Source organism: Scyliorhinus canicula, chromosome 4, assembly GCF_902713615.1.
Source record: "Scyliorhinus canicula chromosome 4, sScyCan1.1, whole genome shotgun sequence".
Taxonomy (NCBI): Eukaryota; Metazoa; Chordata; class Chondrichthyes; order Carcharhiniformes; family Scyliorhinidae; genus Scyliorhinus; species Scyliorhinus canicula.
The window spans coordinates 62,305,231-62,322,555 of record NC_052149.1 but is presented as its reverse complement, the minus strand read 5'-3'; the positions used below and the strand labels follow the sequence as shown (position 1 = coordinate 62,322,555).

Sequence of the window (17,325 nt, the reverse complement as noted above, 5' to 3'; positions counted from 1 at the left end):
AAGTTTCTTTCAATACATAAGAAACAAACGACAGGCCAAAGTAGACATTGGGCCAATTCAAACTGATTCCGGAAGGCTAGTGATGGGAGACGAGGAAATGGCTGGAGAACTTAATAAGTACTTTGCGTCTGTCTTCACAGTGGAAGACATGAGTAATATCCCAAAAATTATAGAGGGTCAGGGGGCTGAGTTGAGTATGGTTGCCATTACAAAAGAGATGGTGCTAAAAAAGCTAAAAGGTCTTAAAATTGACAAATCTCCCGGCCCCGATGGGCTACACCCTAGAGTTCTGAGAGAGGTGGCTGAAGAAATAGCGGAAGCGTTGGTTGAGATCTTTCAAAAATCACTGGAGTCAGGGAAAGTCCCGGACGATTGGAAGATCGCTGTTGTAACCCCCTTGTTCAAGAAAGGATCAAGACAAAAGATGGAAAATTATAGGCCAATTAGCCTAACCTCGGTTGTTGGTAAAATTCTAGAATCGATCGTTAAGGATGAGATTTCTAAATTCTTGGAAGAGCAGGGTCGGATTAGAACAAGTCAACATGGATTTAGTAAGGGGAGGTCGTGCCTGACGAACCTGTTAGAATTCTTTGAGGAGGTGACAAGTAGGTTAGACCAGGGAAACCCAGTGGATGTGGTCTATCTGGATTTCCAAAAGGCCTTTGATAAGGTGCCACACAGGAGGCTGCTGAGTAAGGTGAGGGCCCATGGTGTTCGAGGTGAGCTACTGGCATGGGTTGAGGATTGGCTGTCTGACAGAAGGCAGAGAGTTGGGATAAAAGGTTCTTTTTCGGAATGGCAGCCGGTGACCAGCGGTGTCCCACAGGGTTCAGTGTTGGGGCCACAGCTGTTCACCATATATATTAATGATCTGGATGAAGGGACTGGGGGCATTCTAGCGAAGTTTGCCGATGATACGAAGCTAGGTGGTCAGGCAGGTAGTGCTGAGGAAGTGGGGAGGCTGCAGAAGGATCTAGACAGTTTGGGAGAGTGGTGCAGGAAATGGCTGATGCAATTCAACGTGAGAAAATGTGAGGTCTTGCACTTTGGAAAAAAGAATCCAAGCATAGACTACTTTCTAAACGGTGAGAAAATTCATAATGCCAAAGTACAAAGGGATCTGGGAGTGCTAGTCGAGGATTCCCTAAAGGTAAACATGCAGGTTAAATCTGTGATTAAGAAAGCGAATGCAATGTTGTCATTTATCTCAAGAGGGTTGGAATATAAAAGCAGCAATGTGCTACTGAGCCTTTATAAGGCTCTGGTTAGGCCCCATTTGGAGTACTGTGTCCAGTTTTGGGCCCCACATCTCAGGAAGGACATACTGGCACTGGAGCGTGTCCAGCGGAGATTCACACGGATGATCCCTGGAATGGCGGGTCTAACATATGATGAACGGCTGAGGATCCTGGGATTGTATTCATTGGAGTTTAGAAGGTTAAGGGGAGATCTAATAGAAACTTACAAGATAATACATGGCTTAGAAAGGGTGGACGCAAAGAAACTGTTTCCGTTAGGCGAGGAGACGAGGACCCGTGGGCACAGCCTTAGAATTAGAGGGGGTAAATTCAGAACAGAAATGCGGAGACATTTCTTCAGCCAGAGAGTGGTGGGCCTGTGGAATTCATTGCCGCGGAGTGCAGTGGAGGCCGGGACGCTAAATGGCTTCAAGGCAGAGATAGATAAATTCTTGATGTCGCGAGGAATTAAGGGCTACGGGGAGAATGCTGGTAGGTGGAGTTGAAATGCCCATCAGCCATGATTGAATGGTGGAGTGGACTCGATGGGCCGAATGGCCTTACTTCCACTCCTATGTCTTATGGTCTTATGGAAAAGGAGACTATGGAGGACGTTGGATGGTTCCCTGAGCAGACTGTCAGAGTCATCTGGCAGAACGCCTCATCACCAGAACTTACAAACAAGGACCAAGACCTAGCTTGGCTGGTGGTGAGAAGGACCCTCCCTGTCAGAGTTTTCATGTACACCCGAAGGCTCAGCACCGTTGCACGCTGCCCTCAGAGTGACTGTGGGGGAAATGAGACGGTCACCCACCTCCTTGTGGAATGTGCCTTTTCAAAGAAGGTCTGGAGAGAGTTGCAGTGGTATTTGTCAAGGTTCATCCCGAGCAGCTCTGTGATACAGGACTCTGTGCTCTGCGGACTGTTTCCAGGGATACACACCGAGACAAACATCAACTGCTGCTGGAAGGTCATCAACTCGGTGAAAGACGCTCTTTGATCTGCCCGAAACTTGCTGATCTTCCAGTGCAAAGAATTGTCCTCAACCGAGTGTTGCAGACTGGCACATTCCAAGGTCCAGGACTACGTGCTGAGGGACGCACTCAAGCTTGGGGCAGCTGTCGCCAAGGCGCAATGGGGAAAGACCACTGTGTAAGGTCTCACCAGCGAATATACACCAAGGGGTGGGTAACAGTGTAAAACCCCTCGGTCCGGGTCTTCAATACTCCAATGTATAAAAGAAACATGACAATGTAAATATTTAAGAAAGAACTGTAACATAAAGAAGGATATGTGTGTAATGTTATCCCAATTGAATGGAAGAAAGACGAGTGAATGTGTAACTTTGATGGAAATGTACAGTCAAGACAATTTGAAATGATCTGTAATGTTTATTAGAGATTTTATGAATAAAGTATATTTTTTGAAAAAAATAAATTGGTCCTGGTCCCCACAAACAGTCCCCACAGGGGATTGGAGGCCCCAGCTGCATGCTCTTTGGGCAGGGTGGTGCCCTGGCACTGCTTGTGCCAACTGGGCACCCTGGTAGTGTCAGCCTGGTACTGCCAAGGTGCCCAAGTGGTATTTCCAGCTGGCATAGGCACTGCCAGGGTACTTGGTTGGCACTCCAAGGTGCTAAGCTGGCATTTTATGTGTGTGTGTGATCAGGCTGGGTATGCCCTGTGTGGGTGTTGAGGGGTGTTGCGGGTGGGAGGCTGGGGTGTTGTGCTGAATAAACATGTGTTTCTTGGTACTGTGAGCGCCGTAAACACGCAGCTAAACATGCTTGTTATGGGAATATTGGGAGACATCCTCTTAGCATCAACCCTGTCAAGCCCCTTGAGATTCCTATGTCTCAATATGGTTATCTCTCATTCTTTTAAACTCCAATTAGTGCAGGCCCAACATATACAACTTTTCCTCAAGAAAATCCCTCCATATCTGGGATCAACCCAGTGAACCTTCTCTGGACTGCTTCCAATGCTAGTATATCTTTTCTTAGATAAGAGGACCAACATTTTTCACAAGTATTCCAGGTATGGTCTAACTTGTGCTTTGTATAGTTTTTGCAGGACTTTCCTCTTTTTATATTTCAATCCCTTTGAAAAAAGGTGAACATTCCATTAGCCTTTGCTATTACCTGCTGAACTTGTATTCTACCTTTTTTGTGATTTTATACAAAAGGACCCCAAAATCCCTCTGTGCTGCAGCTTTCTGCATTCTTTCTCCATTTAAGTAATATCCATTTCCTTTATTCTCCTACCAAAATTCATAACTTGACATTTTCCTACAGGATATACCATCTGTCTATGCCTATCTGTAGACTCTTTGTAACATCCTCACCATATGCATTACCACCTATTTTTGCGTCATCCACAAACTTGGCAATTGATTTATGGTCTGTGAGTTCCTCTTTCATTTATGATTTTAACTTAATTTACAAATCTATATAATTCTGCTGTTTCAATATCAATGCGATTCTGGAATATCCAGGAAGAAGGTGTGTGCTAGTAATTCCAGTCGGCTCTTTATGATTATCATTCTTCCTCAGGCCTTTGGATGCTTTCCTTTTCTTCACTCTTATCTTGGCTTTTTGGTAATTTGTTTGAAGTTCATTTCTGAATGAAATGGCTCCTGTTGGCCTTGTATACCGAGTTTAACTGCGGTTCATTTCAGAGCGAGATATTGAGTGAAGTGTTCAGTTGGAGTTCGGTTTTAACAATATTAAAGTTTAAAAAAAAAATCTTATTGAATCCTTCTATGTTATGCATATCGAAGCAACATTGTGCATATTATGTATCATCTCATGGAGACTTTTGTGTGATATGCCTGTAAGCAATATCATAGATAGATGGTGTGCAACTTCCAACCAGTGGTCGTGCAGACACACCATGTGGTCTCAAGATGGTGGTCATGTGGCACGATACTCCAATATAAGTGGGAGCACATCCGACCTTCACCAGATGGTTGTAGGAGATGGTTGTAAAACATACAGGTGAACCATCGTGCTCGGTGTAGTTCCAGAGGAGTACAAAGTAATTCAATGATAACTTGCTTTGTAACAGATCGCTATCTTACCACGTGTGATTCAATAAAGATCCTGCTTTGGACAAGTCAAGATGTTTGGTGGATTCCTTTGCAAGACATCGAAAGCCAAACACAACAACTTTCTATTCAGAGTGTAGTTAAACTGAATCAGAATGGCGCCTTTTAGGGCAGCACGGTGGCCTAGTGGTTAGCACAACCGCCTCACGGCGCTGAGGTCCCAGGTTCGATCCCGGCTCTGGGTCACTGTCCGTGTGGAGTTTGCACATTCTCCCCGTGTCTGCATGGGTTTCGCCCCCACATCCCAAAAATGTGCAGAGTAGGTGGATTGGCCACACTGAATTGCCCCTTAATTAGAAAAAATAATTGGCTAATCTAAATTAAAAAAAAAAAGAATGGCGCCTTTTAGTTTTTAAGCTGAACAGGCTTCAAGGCTGGGTGCAGTGTTTTTGAGGCCAAGGAAACTTTAATGTATTCTGACCGTTGTTTTTACAGGATTTATTCAGATAAGGTAATCAAATTAGAGGCATCAGTGGAGACATACAAAAAAAAACTCGAAGACCTGAATGACTTGAGGCGGCAGGTGAAATTGTTGGAGGACAAAAACGTGTTGCATATGCAGAATACAGTCAGCCTGGAGGAAGAACTACGAAAAGCTAATGCTGCACGTGCTCAGCTGGAGACATACAAAAGACAAGTAAGCATTGACCGCAAATCCTCTTAACTGAATGGAGTGTGGAGTTTCATGGCAAATCATTATTTGTTCTATAATTTAAATAATTTAAACGTAAAATGAAATATTTTCCTGGATAGTCCAATCAGTAAATGCATTGTTCAATGCAATACAAAGTCATAAAGTCTAGAAGATCTCACAATTGATTTATGGTCTGTGTTGAGTAAGTCCATTGCATCAGCATCTCTGACCTAGATTTATGAAAAGTCATCCAGATAATTAGAGACATGAACAGAAATTAAATTTAATACCAAATGCTGGGACTGTTCAAAATTGTAACAAACCGATTTTTTTGCGGCTTTCTAGAAATACTGTAAAAGGAAAAATGTAGAAATATTCTATTGTACTTCCCCGAACGTCATGAAAGCTAAAATGATGCAGTTTTTAACATTTATTCATTCCTGAAGTGTAATTTTGCTGGCAAGGTCAGCATTTTTTACCTATCCATAATTGCTCTTGATAATAAGACAAATATAAATATACATTCCATAACGGACCTAATATGGTCAGAGAAATGGAAGTGTCTGTACTGTAAGATAAAATTGGAGGTCTAATGCAGAGGTGGGACAATATCGAAATCTTGATGCAGAAGTGGAGGAATACTGTCCGGTACAAATTGCAGAACATACAGACAGTAGTGCAGATCAATATAAACAGGCTGGCCTTCAGAATTTACAGTTCTACAAAGGTCATATACAAAACACCTGGATACTTGGTGCAAAACAAGTATTAGTCCCTGGGGATCGTTGGTCTGGCTGGATTAAAGTGGCCCATGCAGTAAACATGAGTCCCATGTCCTCGCGTTCCGTGATCTCTGCTGTCCACCTACGTGAGGATGATGAGGTAGATCAAGGTAAACAGGATCAGCATAACAGCCAGGTGGGGTCAGCCCCGATCCCAGGGATCATCCCAACAAGTTCTGGCTGTGCCTTCTGCATCTGCTGTGTGACATCCTGAGCGTCCTGGGGGATCAAATATAGTTTCTGTTATTATCGCACGCCAAAAGTCTGCGCTCATTCTATCACACAGTCACCATCCGTGACACTTCCCCTCCCTTTCCGCATTTCATCTAAACATGTTCGAACCCAACACAGCCTTCTCTTGGCTGAGGTGTGGAGTGGTCAGAACCTGTATTCGACCACCCCCTTCATAACTCAACCGTATACTGGTTGAGGTCTGGCTTAACGGGGCAGCACGGTAGCATGGTGGTTAGCATAAATGCTTCACAGCTCCAGGGTCCCAGGTTCGGTTCCCGGCTGGGTCACTGTCTGTGCGGAGTCTGCACGTCCTCCCCGTGTGTGCGTGGGTTTCCTCCGGGTGCTCCGGTTTCCTCCCACAGTCCAAAGATGTGCGGGTTAGGTGGATTGGCCATGATAAATTGCCCGTAGTGTCCTTAAAAGTAAGGTTGGGGGGGGGGGGGGGGTTGTTGGGTTACAGGTATAGGGTGGATATGTGGGTTTGAGTAGGGTGATCATTGCTCGGCACAACATCGAGGGCCGAAGGGCCTGTTCTGTGCTGTACTGTTCTATGCTCTATGTTAACCAGCCGAACTCCAGGGCGGCCAGTTGTATATCCTTTTTTTGCTATATTTCTGTAATGCCTACTGCATACTTTTTAAAAATTCGTTCTTGGGACATAGGCAGCACAATAGATACATATGCCATACCACTGTTGCTCCAGTTGTGAACATCTTACTCGGAGTATGTCAGGGATTGATCCTGAGAATTTCTCTCAGTTTGTTTGACTTGACCAAAGTGCCATGCCGGGTGGTGTGTGTACCGAATGAGCCAGCGAAAAAGTTACATTTTGCATAATTACTACAGCAGTGTAATTTGATCCAATGACCTTTTGTAGCACTGGCTGCTTTATTGTCATTAAAAGGTTCAGGAACTTCACAACTCATTGTCTGAGGAAGTAAGAAGAGCAGACAAACTGGCTTTTGAATTGAAACAGATTGAAGAAAAGCATGAAACATTACTGAAGGAAAAAGAGGCAAGTGCTCTTGGTATTCCAATAGAAATACATGACCTAATTTCTTAGTCCTTCAAATCTGAGTATTTTGATAGCTGAAATGTTTTAAACTGTCATATCACTCCAAGGCATTTATCATGACATGGTTTTCACTGTGTATATTTTCCTAAAAACCTGTCAACTACCACCTTAACTTACCATCACTAAACTGAGGAAGCAAATACAATTTGGCCGAGTTTCCTAGCTTTATTGACTATTAAATACAGTACACTTTGAGCATCCCTTACTCGAAATGCTTGGGGTCGAATGTGTATCGGATTTCGGAATTTTTCAGATTTCGGAATATGATGTTTGAGGGGGCGAAATGGCCTGTTCCTGTTCCTATGAAAGCTAATTTCTTGTTCCAGGCATTCATCAATGTCACCTTTATGTTGTCGTTCTGACACATTCATAAACAATATCTTAAAAAGAAACACAAGAATTTCTAAAATGGCCTGAGTCAGGCACATGGGCAGCAGGGGCCGCCCCCTCAAAGGGGCCGCAAGACTTGCCCTCTTAAAGGGGCCATGCTACTGCACAAATCATCTAGTTGATGCTTTCCAACATGACAGTGGATTGGGACCTGTGCATCACCCGAGAACCTTCTCCACCTTCTCGTGGCATCATGCCGGCGCTCAAAACAAATGTGCAGGTTCGGAGCTTTTCGGGTTTTGGAATTTCGGACAAGGGATGCTCAACCTGTACAGATCTTTTAATATTACCTCAGTTCGGCACAACCAATAATTGTTGATCTACTTGGTGGTCGCCAGTCTTTCAAGATACTACAGTATAATAATATAATAATATTTATTCTCACAAGTAGGCATACATTAAAACTGCAATGAAGTTACTGTGAAAAGCCCCTAGTCGCCACATTCCGGCACCTGTTCAGGCATACAGAGGGAGAATTCAGAATGTCCAATTCATCTAACAAACACATCTTTTGGGACTCGTGGGAGGAAACCGGAGCGCCCAGTTGGAAACCCGTGCAAACTCCGCACAGTGACCCAAGTCGGGAATCGAACCTGGGACCCTGGAGCTGTGAAGCAACGGTGCTACCCACTACTACCGTGCTGCCCACGGGGAAGGCCTGAGGGGTTCAGTGGGGTGGGGGAGGGCATGAATAATTAATGCTGGGTGGGCTACTTAAGGGCCTGAATTGGGGAAAGGGTGGTCTGCCCGGTCCAGTGTAAAAGTGCTCTGTGGTCAGAGGATGTGGGAACCTGGAGGGAGTACTGCCCCTTTAATTTAATGCTTCCCCCTAGTGGGGACACACAAATTGTTGTGGATCTGGAATCACCTGTTTAGTCTGGCAACTCGTGATCCGTGAACTTTGAGGACCAACTGTAGAAATTCTACATGGTAGAATTGAGTAACTAACTTATCAGATCCGCAGCTCGGGAGTCATGGGTTTGGGTATCAAATTGGGAAATTATAGAGAATTAATTTTGTAATTTGTCCTTTGGCACCAGAAAAAAAGGACATATGTTGAATTTTTATAAAAGTCCAGTTGATTTACTTTGTCAAAGAGTCATCCAGACTCGAAACGTTAGCTCCCTTCTCTCTCCACAGATGCTGTCAGACCTGCTAGAATTGTCCAGTATTTTCTGTTTTCGTTTCAAATTCCAGCATCTGCAGTAATTTGCTTTTATCCTTCTACTCTTAATGTACCTGAAAAACAACTTACGATTTTCCTTTATTTTACCTACAAGTATCCTTTCATGTCCACTTTTTGCTCTCCTAATTTCCTTTTTAAGTTCCCTCTTGCACATTCTATACTACACTTGGATTGAGATAAATGATTTAGACTTGAATGTAGGAGGGTTAATCACTGTTTTAGCATTGTTGCTGTGATATTCGTCTGTATTGTGTTCAGGCAATAGTAAAAACAATATGCCACAATCGTGAGTCATTGAGGATTTTAACATCTGCCACTTTCTAAAGACAATTCCAGTGCGTTTAAACTCAAATAAGCTCATCTTTTTGTTCCTTATTACTATACTTGATTAAGACTTTATACATGCTCATGTTTTGTACTTCACCATGTTTGTATTAGAATGCAGCTTCAATAGAAAGCAGTGAAATTGATTGTGTATTTTATAATAGTTCTCAGCTGACCAGAATCCAGCGCTATTGAGGTGTGTAATGGAACATAAGCCTGAATATTGACTTAAATGATTTTTCCTGCCCAATTGTCTATTGAATAGTGATTTTTGTTGTGTAGTTGGCAAGAAATCTTGTTAAAACTTTAAACTTATTTTGAGTTATGGGTTCAAAGGGAAATTGCAGAGGAAGCTGAAAGAGCAACGCCAAAAAAATCATCTAGCATCGATTTAAAGATATTTCTCCCTTGGGGAAGAAAATATAATTTACACACGAAAAAAAATCATTGTCCATAATTAACCATTTCTAGTCATTTTAATCCTAACTTTTTTTAAGGAGCTTAGATGATTTGACATAACTTGAGACTTCACACACTTACCATAATCTTAATTGGATTTACATTTCATATTTGTCATACAATTTCCTAGATGTCAACGTCAAACTTTCCCAATGATGTAGGCATAATTTTAAATTCTCAAGTGTTACAACCTAGTGAGGAGGAGTGAGCTGACTCCCCTCCTACTCACTCACCTTGGTTGGTTACAACAAAGATTTTTACAGTTTATTTTCCCCTTAAGTGCCTTTTCAAATCCTAATATATGTATTTGTTAATAAGGAACAAATCAAGTTGGATTTACTGAGTCAAATAAAGAGTAGGTTTGTTAGTTACTAAAGCTGAGAAAAAATAATGAAGATCCAATTACACATGAACTCGTAAGTGCGTACACACCCTCATACGCACACATGCTCTCACAGACTCTCAAAGTGGAGATGGTTGACAGCTTCAAATTCCTGGACGTACACACCACCGACAATCTGTCCTCGTCCATCCATGTCAACGCTACGACCAAGAAAGCATAACAGCACCTATACATCCTCAGAAAACTAAGGAAATTCAGCATGTTGACATTAACTCCTACCAATTTTTACAGATGCACCATAGAAAGCATCCTATCTGGCTGCATCACAGCCTGATATGGCACCTGCTCGGCCCAAGACCATAAGAAACTACAGCGAGTCGTGAACACAGCCCAGTCCATCACGGGAATCCGCCTCCCATACATTGACTCTGTCTACAGCTCCCCCTGACTTGGGAAAGCGGTCAGCATTATCAAAGGCCCCTCCCATCCAGGTTATTCTCTCTTCCAATCTCTTCCATCAGGCAGAAGATACAAAAATCTAAGAACACGCACGAACAGATTCAAAACAGCTTCTTCACCGCTTTTACCAGACTCGTGAATGGCCCTCTTGTGGACTGAGTTGATCTCTCCACACACCTTCTCTACTGAGTAGTACTACACTTCGTATGCTTCATCCGATGTCTATGTCTATGTATTTACATTGTGTATTTATCGTATGTCCTATGTTTTTCATGTACGGAATGATCTGCCTGGACTGTACACAGACCATACTTTTCACTGTACCTCAGCACACATGACAATAAATCTAAATCTTTATATAATATAATAATAATCTTTATTGTCATTAGTAGGCTTACATTAACACTGCGATGAAGTTACTGTGAAAATCCCCTAGTTGCTACATTCCGGGGCCTGTTCGGGTACACGGAGGGAGAATTCAGAATGTCCAAATTATTTAACAGCACGTCTTTCAGGACTTGGCACTCTTTCATGTGCACACTCTTGCACACCCATTCAAACACACACACGCACTCTCACAGTCTCACACACACCCACTGGGCGGAATTCTCTGCTCCCCACGCCGGGTGGGAAAATTGTGGGAGGGCCGGGCGACTCACAACACACCCCCCTGGCGCCCCCCTCGATTCTCCCAATCCCGCTCTGAAGAATCGGCGCTCGCAGTTTTTCACGGCGACCGGCGATTCTCCGGCCCGGATGGGCCGAGCGGCCTGCCGTTCCCGACCGGTTCACGATGGCGGCAACCACACCTGGTCGCTGCCGTCATGCACATGGGCGCCAAAGTGCCGTTTGAAGCTTGTGGGGGACGTAGAGGGGAGTGAGCGCCACGGCCGTGCTCGGGAGGTGACTGGCCCGCGATCGGTGCCCACCGATCATCAGGCTGGCGTCTCAAAGGGACGCACTCTTTCCCCTCCGCCGCCCCGCAAGATCAAGCCACCACGTCTTGCGGGGCAGCAGAGGGGAAGACGGCAACCGCGCATGCGCGGGTTGGAGCCGTCAGCCGCCGTGACATCAGCCGCGCATGCGCGGGTTGGAGCTGGCCAACCTGCGCATGCGCGGCTGACATCACATAGGCGCCGCCATCACATCATTCTCGGCGCGCCGCCTTGCCGGAAGCGCCAAGGCCCGGCGGCCGAGAGTTACGGAGCGCCGCTCCTAGCCTCCCGGGTGGGGGTGAATAAGGTGAGAGGAGCGGCCTCCGAGGCCGTCGTGAAACTTGGCCGAGTTCACGACGGCCTTCCCGATTTATCGTGGGAGCGGAGAATTCCGCCCACTCTCTCTCTCTCTCTCTCTGACACACACATTCACTCACTCTCATACATATCCTCCAAGGTTAGAGTCCAAAGAAAGTTAAAAGAGTATACAATTAAGTTCTCTGCTTGTCTTTAAGGTGTGGATTGTTGAACATTGTGGCCATTTGAAGTTAGTTGTTTTTTTGTAGGATTCTGGAGATGACTTGGTTCAGGTCAGCAGTTTGTTGATGCACTCTCTTAGCTTTAGATAAAGAGAGAACTTTACTGTTCTCTTCCAGCAGTGTTTTCAGTTGACTGCATTGACCTCCTTGGCAGGACCAGTTTTTAAAAATCCTACCTGTGTATTCCCAGAAAGGAATTGAATTAACATGGCCTGCAACAATGACCACAAGACAAGTAATCCCAATTTTTGATCTTTTTTTAATCTCTGAAACATTTGCACTTTTTAAAATAGAAATCAACTAGGGTTGGGGTTATATCCTCCTCCACAGGGAATTTTAAACAATGAGTATCTGACTGGCTGGCAGTTCTCATTGTCGTGATAGAACTACAGTGGATCAAAGTCTTGTACTTTGCATTTCTAACACTTTCCTTTCAAGCAAATCCTGTTTTGAGTAGACTGTGACACCCATCAGGTATGAAATGCCATGCAACAGGTCTGCAGTACAATTTGTATGGAAGGTTTCCAGAGAAGTGGTCACCATACAACATCAGACATCAGGTGACTCATGGCAGCCATTTTCATCATTGCCTTTTCTTCTATTTTCTGAAAACAGGTCTTCTTTAAACAATAGGCATGATCTACCTTTGACAAAGGGTCATCTGGACTCGAAACGTTAGCTCTTTTTTCTCCCTACAGACGCTGCCATAACTGCTGAGATTTTCCAGCATTTTCTCTTTTGGCATGATCTACCAGCCAGATCGAGTGGCACACAGTCGGTAAATGCCGGGGGAAACCTCCCACGGGATTCCTGACATCCATTGCGCCACATGAGATCTGATGAAGTCTAACAAGATTGAGCAAGGCGTCATGATCTGGGTCCCGCCCACAATGCGTGGGATCCAGTCTCGCACGATTAAGTGGGTAGATCTAACCGGCCCCCGGCATCTATCTGCCTCCAAGATAGGTAAGGAGATCCCAGCCAGGCACCATTAGTACACAAATGGCACACATGTGGACCAGGTGGACTGGACCTGGGGGGGTTATGAAAGGAAAGATGATGGGGGTGTATAAAGGGCTGGTATGAAGGGGCCTCTGGAAGGTTGGGGGGGGGGGGGGTGAATGGTGGTAGTCATGAAAGGGGGGGGCCTGAAAGGGGATGTAGGAATGTCTGAAAAGGGGGCCCTCAGTGACCCCATAGTAGGGTGTCTTCACTGGGGAGTGTGTGTGGGGTGATGGTGCTCATGGGTGGGGGAGATGTGGGGGACCCTCAAGCTCACTTGGAAATCTGGACATTCTTCTAAAATGGTGGCCTGATATCTGAGGAGCCAGTATGGCCAGTGAGTTCAGCCCCCCAGTGATGGAAACAATTCGAAGTGTGGACTAACCCAGAGAGAAACGCCCCAGGGCCCGAGTCAGTGACTAAGTGCATTCTAAGTGTGGTTAGATAGCGGTGGGGAACTTGCCGACAAGAGCCAGGGTGAAACTCTCAGCCAAACTCGCCTGAAATGACACTTTGAAACTTTTTAGTTAGATCACACCCATTATGTCTGTGGTTAGCTGCTGAAGTTGTAGGTGGATCTCACTCAGTCACAGCTTCCTATTGTTATGACAGCAGCTTAATTGTCATCTTGGATCAGTGAAGCAGATTGAAATGACAATTGTCCACATTAAAAGCCCCTGTCAGTGACAAGGAAAACAAAACCCGGCCAGCACTGAGTTTAAAAATCATTCAACAAAATTCACACAAGTAATAGATATACTGGATTGATTTCTATAATCTAACCTCTTCATTCAACTGCTGGTTTAGTAAATTACGTGAGATTTGATACTTATGAAATATGCAACGTTGCCTTACTCAGAATATTTTTCCTCTTTATTTATTGAGAGGTATCGAGTAGCATTTTTGAGGAGTTGCATGTCTCTGTTATTTACTGATTTTTTTTCCTTCAGCGACTGATAGTAGAGCGCGATACACTGAAAGAAACTAATGAGGAACTCAAATGCACACAAGTGCAACAAGATCACTTGTTACAATCAGGTATGATTCAGTTTGTTTAATTGTTTGTTTTCTGTGTTCTCCTTGTAGGTTTCCAACAATTATGATTGTGCATTTTTTTTTCTTCGAGCTGGTTAAGATGCCTTTAAATCCATAAATATAAATTTATTCACAGAACTTTTGTTGCTTTGTCATAACAGCATTATTATGTGTTGCATCATTTGGAGGGTTCTCATTTTCAAATAAGACCAAACTATTTCCTCCTCTTCCCCCATGGGAATGTTGTAACTCTGCCAGAACGTTGAATCTATGAAAATCACCACTGATAAATGTGAAAATACCCATTACCTGATTTTCACACAAAGCACTTTTCCAAGTTATTTCTATTTGGCGAACTAGGTGTATACTTGGTGTGAAATAGTGCCCTGGATCAAGGGAATGTAAGTGGAATCGTCATGTTAAAACCGCTTAATTTCCAGTAGCAAATGGTGAATAATTCAAAGTTTTGTTCTCCAGGTAAATTTTCTCTGGATTCACATGACCATCTTGCAGCTGAAATTCTTCCTGTGGAATATAGGTATAATTCTTTCATTCCTACACACTCCAAAAATTGAAGTCCCTATAATTAATGTTACAATTTGGAGATCATGGGCGGGATTCTCCGACCCCCCCCGCCGAGTCGAAGAATCGCCGGGGTCCGGCGTCAATCCCGCCCCCCGCCGCGTCCCATATTCTCCGGCACTGGAAATTCGGTGGGGGCGGGAATCGCTCTGCGCCGGTCGGTGTCCCCCCCCCCCCCCTCCCCCGGCGATTCTCCGGCCCGCGATTGCCCTAAGTCCCGCCGCTGTCAAGCCTCTCCTGCCGGCGTGGGTCAAACCACCTACCTGACCGGCGGGAGTAGGCGGCGTGGGCGGTCTCCGGGGTCCTGGGGGGGGTGCACGGGGCGATCTGGCCCCGGGGGCTGCCCCCACGGTGGCCTGGCCCACGATCGGGGCCCACCGATCGGCGGGTGGGCCTGTGCCATGGGGGCACTCTTTCCCTTCCGCCTTTGCCATAGTCTTCACCATGGCGGTGGCGGAAGTGACCCCCGCCTCTGCGCATGCGCGGGGATGACATCAGCAGCCGCTGACGCTTCGGCACATGCGTGGACTTCCGCCGTTGGGAACGGCCTTTGGCGCCACGCCAGCTGGGGCCGAAGGGACTTCGCTGGCCGGCGGAAGTCCAAGCGGGAACCACTCGGGCGCAGGCCTATCCCCTCAATGTGAGGGCTTGGCCCCTAAAGGTGCGGCCCGACGCCGGAGTGGTTCATGCCACTCTATCATGCCGGGGACCCCCCCCCCCCCCCCCCCCCCCCCCCCCCCCCACCCCGCTGGGTAGGGGAGAATCCCGGCCCATGTTGTTAACATTGTTGTTTCAATGAAAAAGCAGTTTTAACTTCTGGCAATGTCAGTACTAAACTCCTTGATCCTGAATTCCACAGATTATCGCATTATGCTGTGGCTTCCAGGCATCTACAGTGTTTTCCCAGTGGTTCCATTAATATTCAGTAGGATATCAGGACAGTTCCATGGAAATATATTATCCCGATATTTAAAATAAATGTACATTTTGAATATTTCAACACCAATAAATAAATAAACAGAAAACTATTTTGTGCAATATACTTTTCTAAATGCGTATATTATATTTTTTGTTGTGTTTTTTTTTGTTAATATACATTGCTTAAAACTAATTAGGTAATTATTATGCAATAATACCCAACTTTCACAAAGAAGAGACAACACTCCTGACTGCAGGTATAACGTTGGGACAGACACTTTAAACAGTGATTTTGCAATTCATTCGTATGTGCAGGGAAAAGTTCATCCGACTGCAACATGAGAACAAGATGTTACAATTGCATCATGAGGGATCAGAAAATGAACGTATTTTGGCCCTGCAGAAGCTGCTAGACGACGCGAATCGGACAAAAAATGAACTGGAGACAGAAAATAGGTATGAATATGTTTTTGGTATGACTTGATCTGTTCTTCATCTGTTGATTTCTGAGGAAATATTTTTAAATGCCAGGAACCAATCTGATTTACATCCTGCCATTCGTTGGGGGGCTGTGTTGTTAGTCAGGTTGGCTCAGGAACGTGGTTGCGTCAAGGTGATCGGACGAGAGGGGGTTAATCGGATTGGGGGGATTAATCAGATCAGGAGAGTAGCCCGGTCAGGTTAGGAGGGAAGTTTCATAAGGGGTGGTTGGGGGTTTATGTGGGGGTCAGTGGGGTAATTGGGGAGTCGGTTTTGTAGTCATTCAGGGGTTAGACTAGGTTTTAACCTAGTATTTCCTGGGTAGCCCGATGAGTATTGCAGAATGGTCCAATGTCTCCAGGGCCAAAGCTTAGTGTTGAGACGTTTGGGAAGGATCCCCTGGAGCTGCGGAATTGCCCTTCAGATGTTCAGATAAAACTTCTCAAGCAGTTCCCATGTAGGTCTGCAGTTTGTGACTTCCAAAGGGCTCTGATGCACATCTTCAGTCGCACAGCTGAGACTGGATTCTCCATCGGCGTGATCCTCCCTTTTGCCGGCAGTGCACTCATGCCCGCAGTGTTCCCGAAGGCATGGGGTTGCCCACAATGGGAAACCCCATCGGCCAGCTGGCGGGACGGAGGATCCTACTGCTGGTAGGGGCACGAAAAATCCCGCCCCTGGTCACCGACAATTTGGAGAGCGGAAGATTTGGGCTTGTTTGTTTTTTAAATATGTCTGAGGGTTATTGAATCCTAAAGTAAATAAGCAACATTGAAATTGTGCAAATTAGTTGGAGTATTGGATGTAGTGCTGAATGCCTCATTATAGGAAAAATATTCAATTTCCTGAAATGGTAGAATTAAGATTTGCAAAATTGATATTCAAAATCCAAGGCTATCGATGTGAAGAACAACATGGAAGATTTTTTCACTAGAACAGAAACGGTTTAAGAAGGATCCAAAGGGATTTTCAAAATTGAGAAACGTTTAGAGAGGTAATTGATGAACAGTTGTTTTGATTGGTTAATGAACTGGTACTAAGGATTATCATTAGAAGGCAGGTGAGAAAGTGAGAGGAAATGCTTTCACATGGGGAGTGATTATTGAGGCAGAGAATATGAGACTATTCGGTTGAGTATTTGAAAGGAAAAATATAAATGGCTATGGGTCAAGAGTAGGGATATAAAATTAGGCGAGATGTCTTCAGTGGAAGAACAAGCATCAGCATAGCATGATGATCCAAAATAATATTTGACTTCACCTAGCTGGTTTAATTCTTTTGTGACCTTTTAAAACAGAATTAAAAACCAGCGTGTACAAGAGCTGCAGCATCAAGTTGACGATCTCCAGAAAGTCTTACAGGAGCAAGGCTCCAAGTCAGAGGAAGTGAGTTATTGATTAAAAGTAATTTAAGATGGTATTACATTTATAAAGGAAATAATAGAAATAAATTAGTTGCATATCTTTATGGGGCTTATGAATTGCCGAGTTGAATTCCCACAAGCCCCAATCAGCGGGATCAATGTTGGGCAGAAGGTTTGGGGGGGGGGGGGGGGGGGGGGGGTTGCAGATCAAGAATCCACAGGAGGCCGGCATGAAACTGATT

The 17,325-nt window shown here is 44.8% G+C and overlaps 1 protein-coding gene across 2 annotated transcripts in view; it reads left to right on the top strand.

Annotated features, from left to right (window-relative positions):
- hook1 (hook microtubule-tethering protein 1) overlaps positions 1-17,325 on the top strand; it is a 105,390-nt gene that overhangs the window by 68,212 nt on the left and 19,853 nt on the right. For both annotated transcript variants that reach the window (XM_038794343.1, XM_038794344.1), the window contains exons 11-16: positions 4,779-4,980; positions 6,898-7,008; positions 13,656-13,743; positions 14,218-14,278; positions 15,556-15,696; positions 17,018-17,105. In XM_038794343.1, coding sequence (XP_038650271.1) covers positions 4,779-4,980; positions 6,898-7,008; positions 13,656-13,743; positions 14,218-14,278; positions 15,556-15,696; positions 17,018-17,105 — 691 coding nt within the window. The remainder of the gene's footprint in view (positions 1-4,778; positions 4,981-6,897; positions 7,009-13,655; positions 13,744-14,217; positions 14,279-15,555; positions 15,697-17,017; positions 17,106-17,325) is intronic.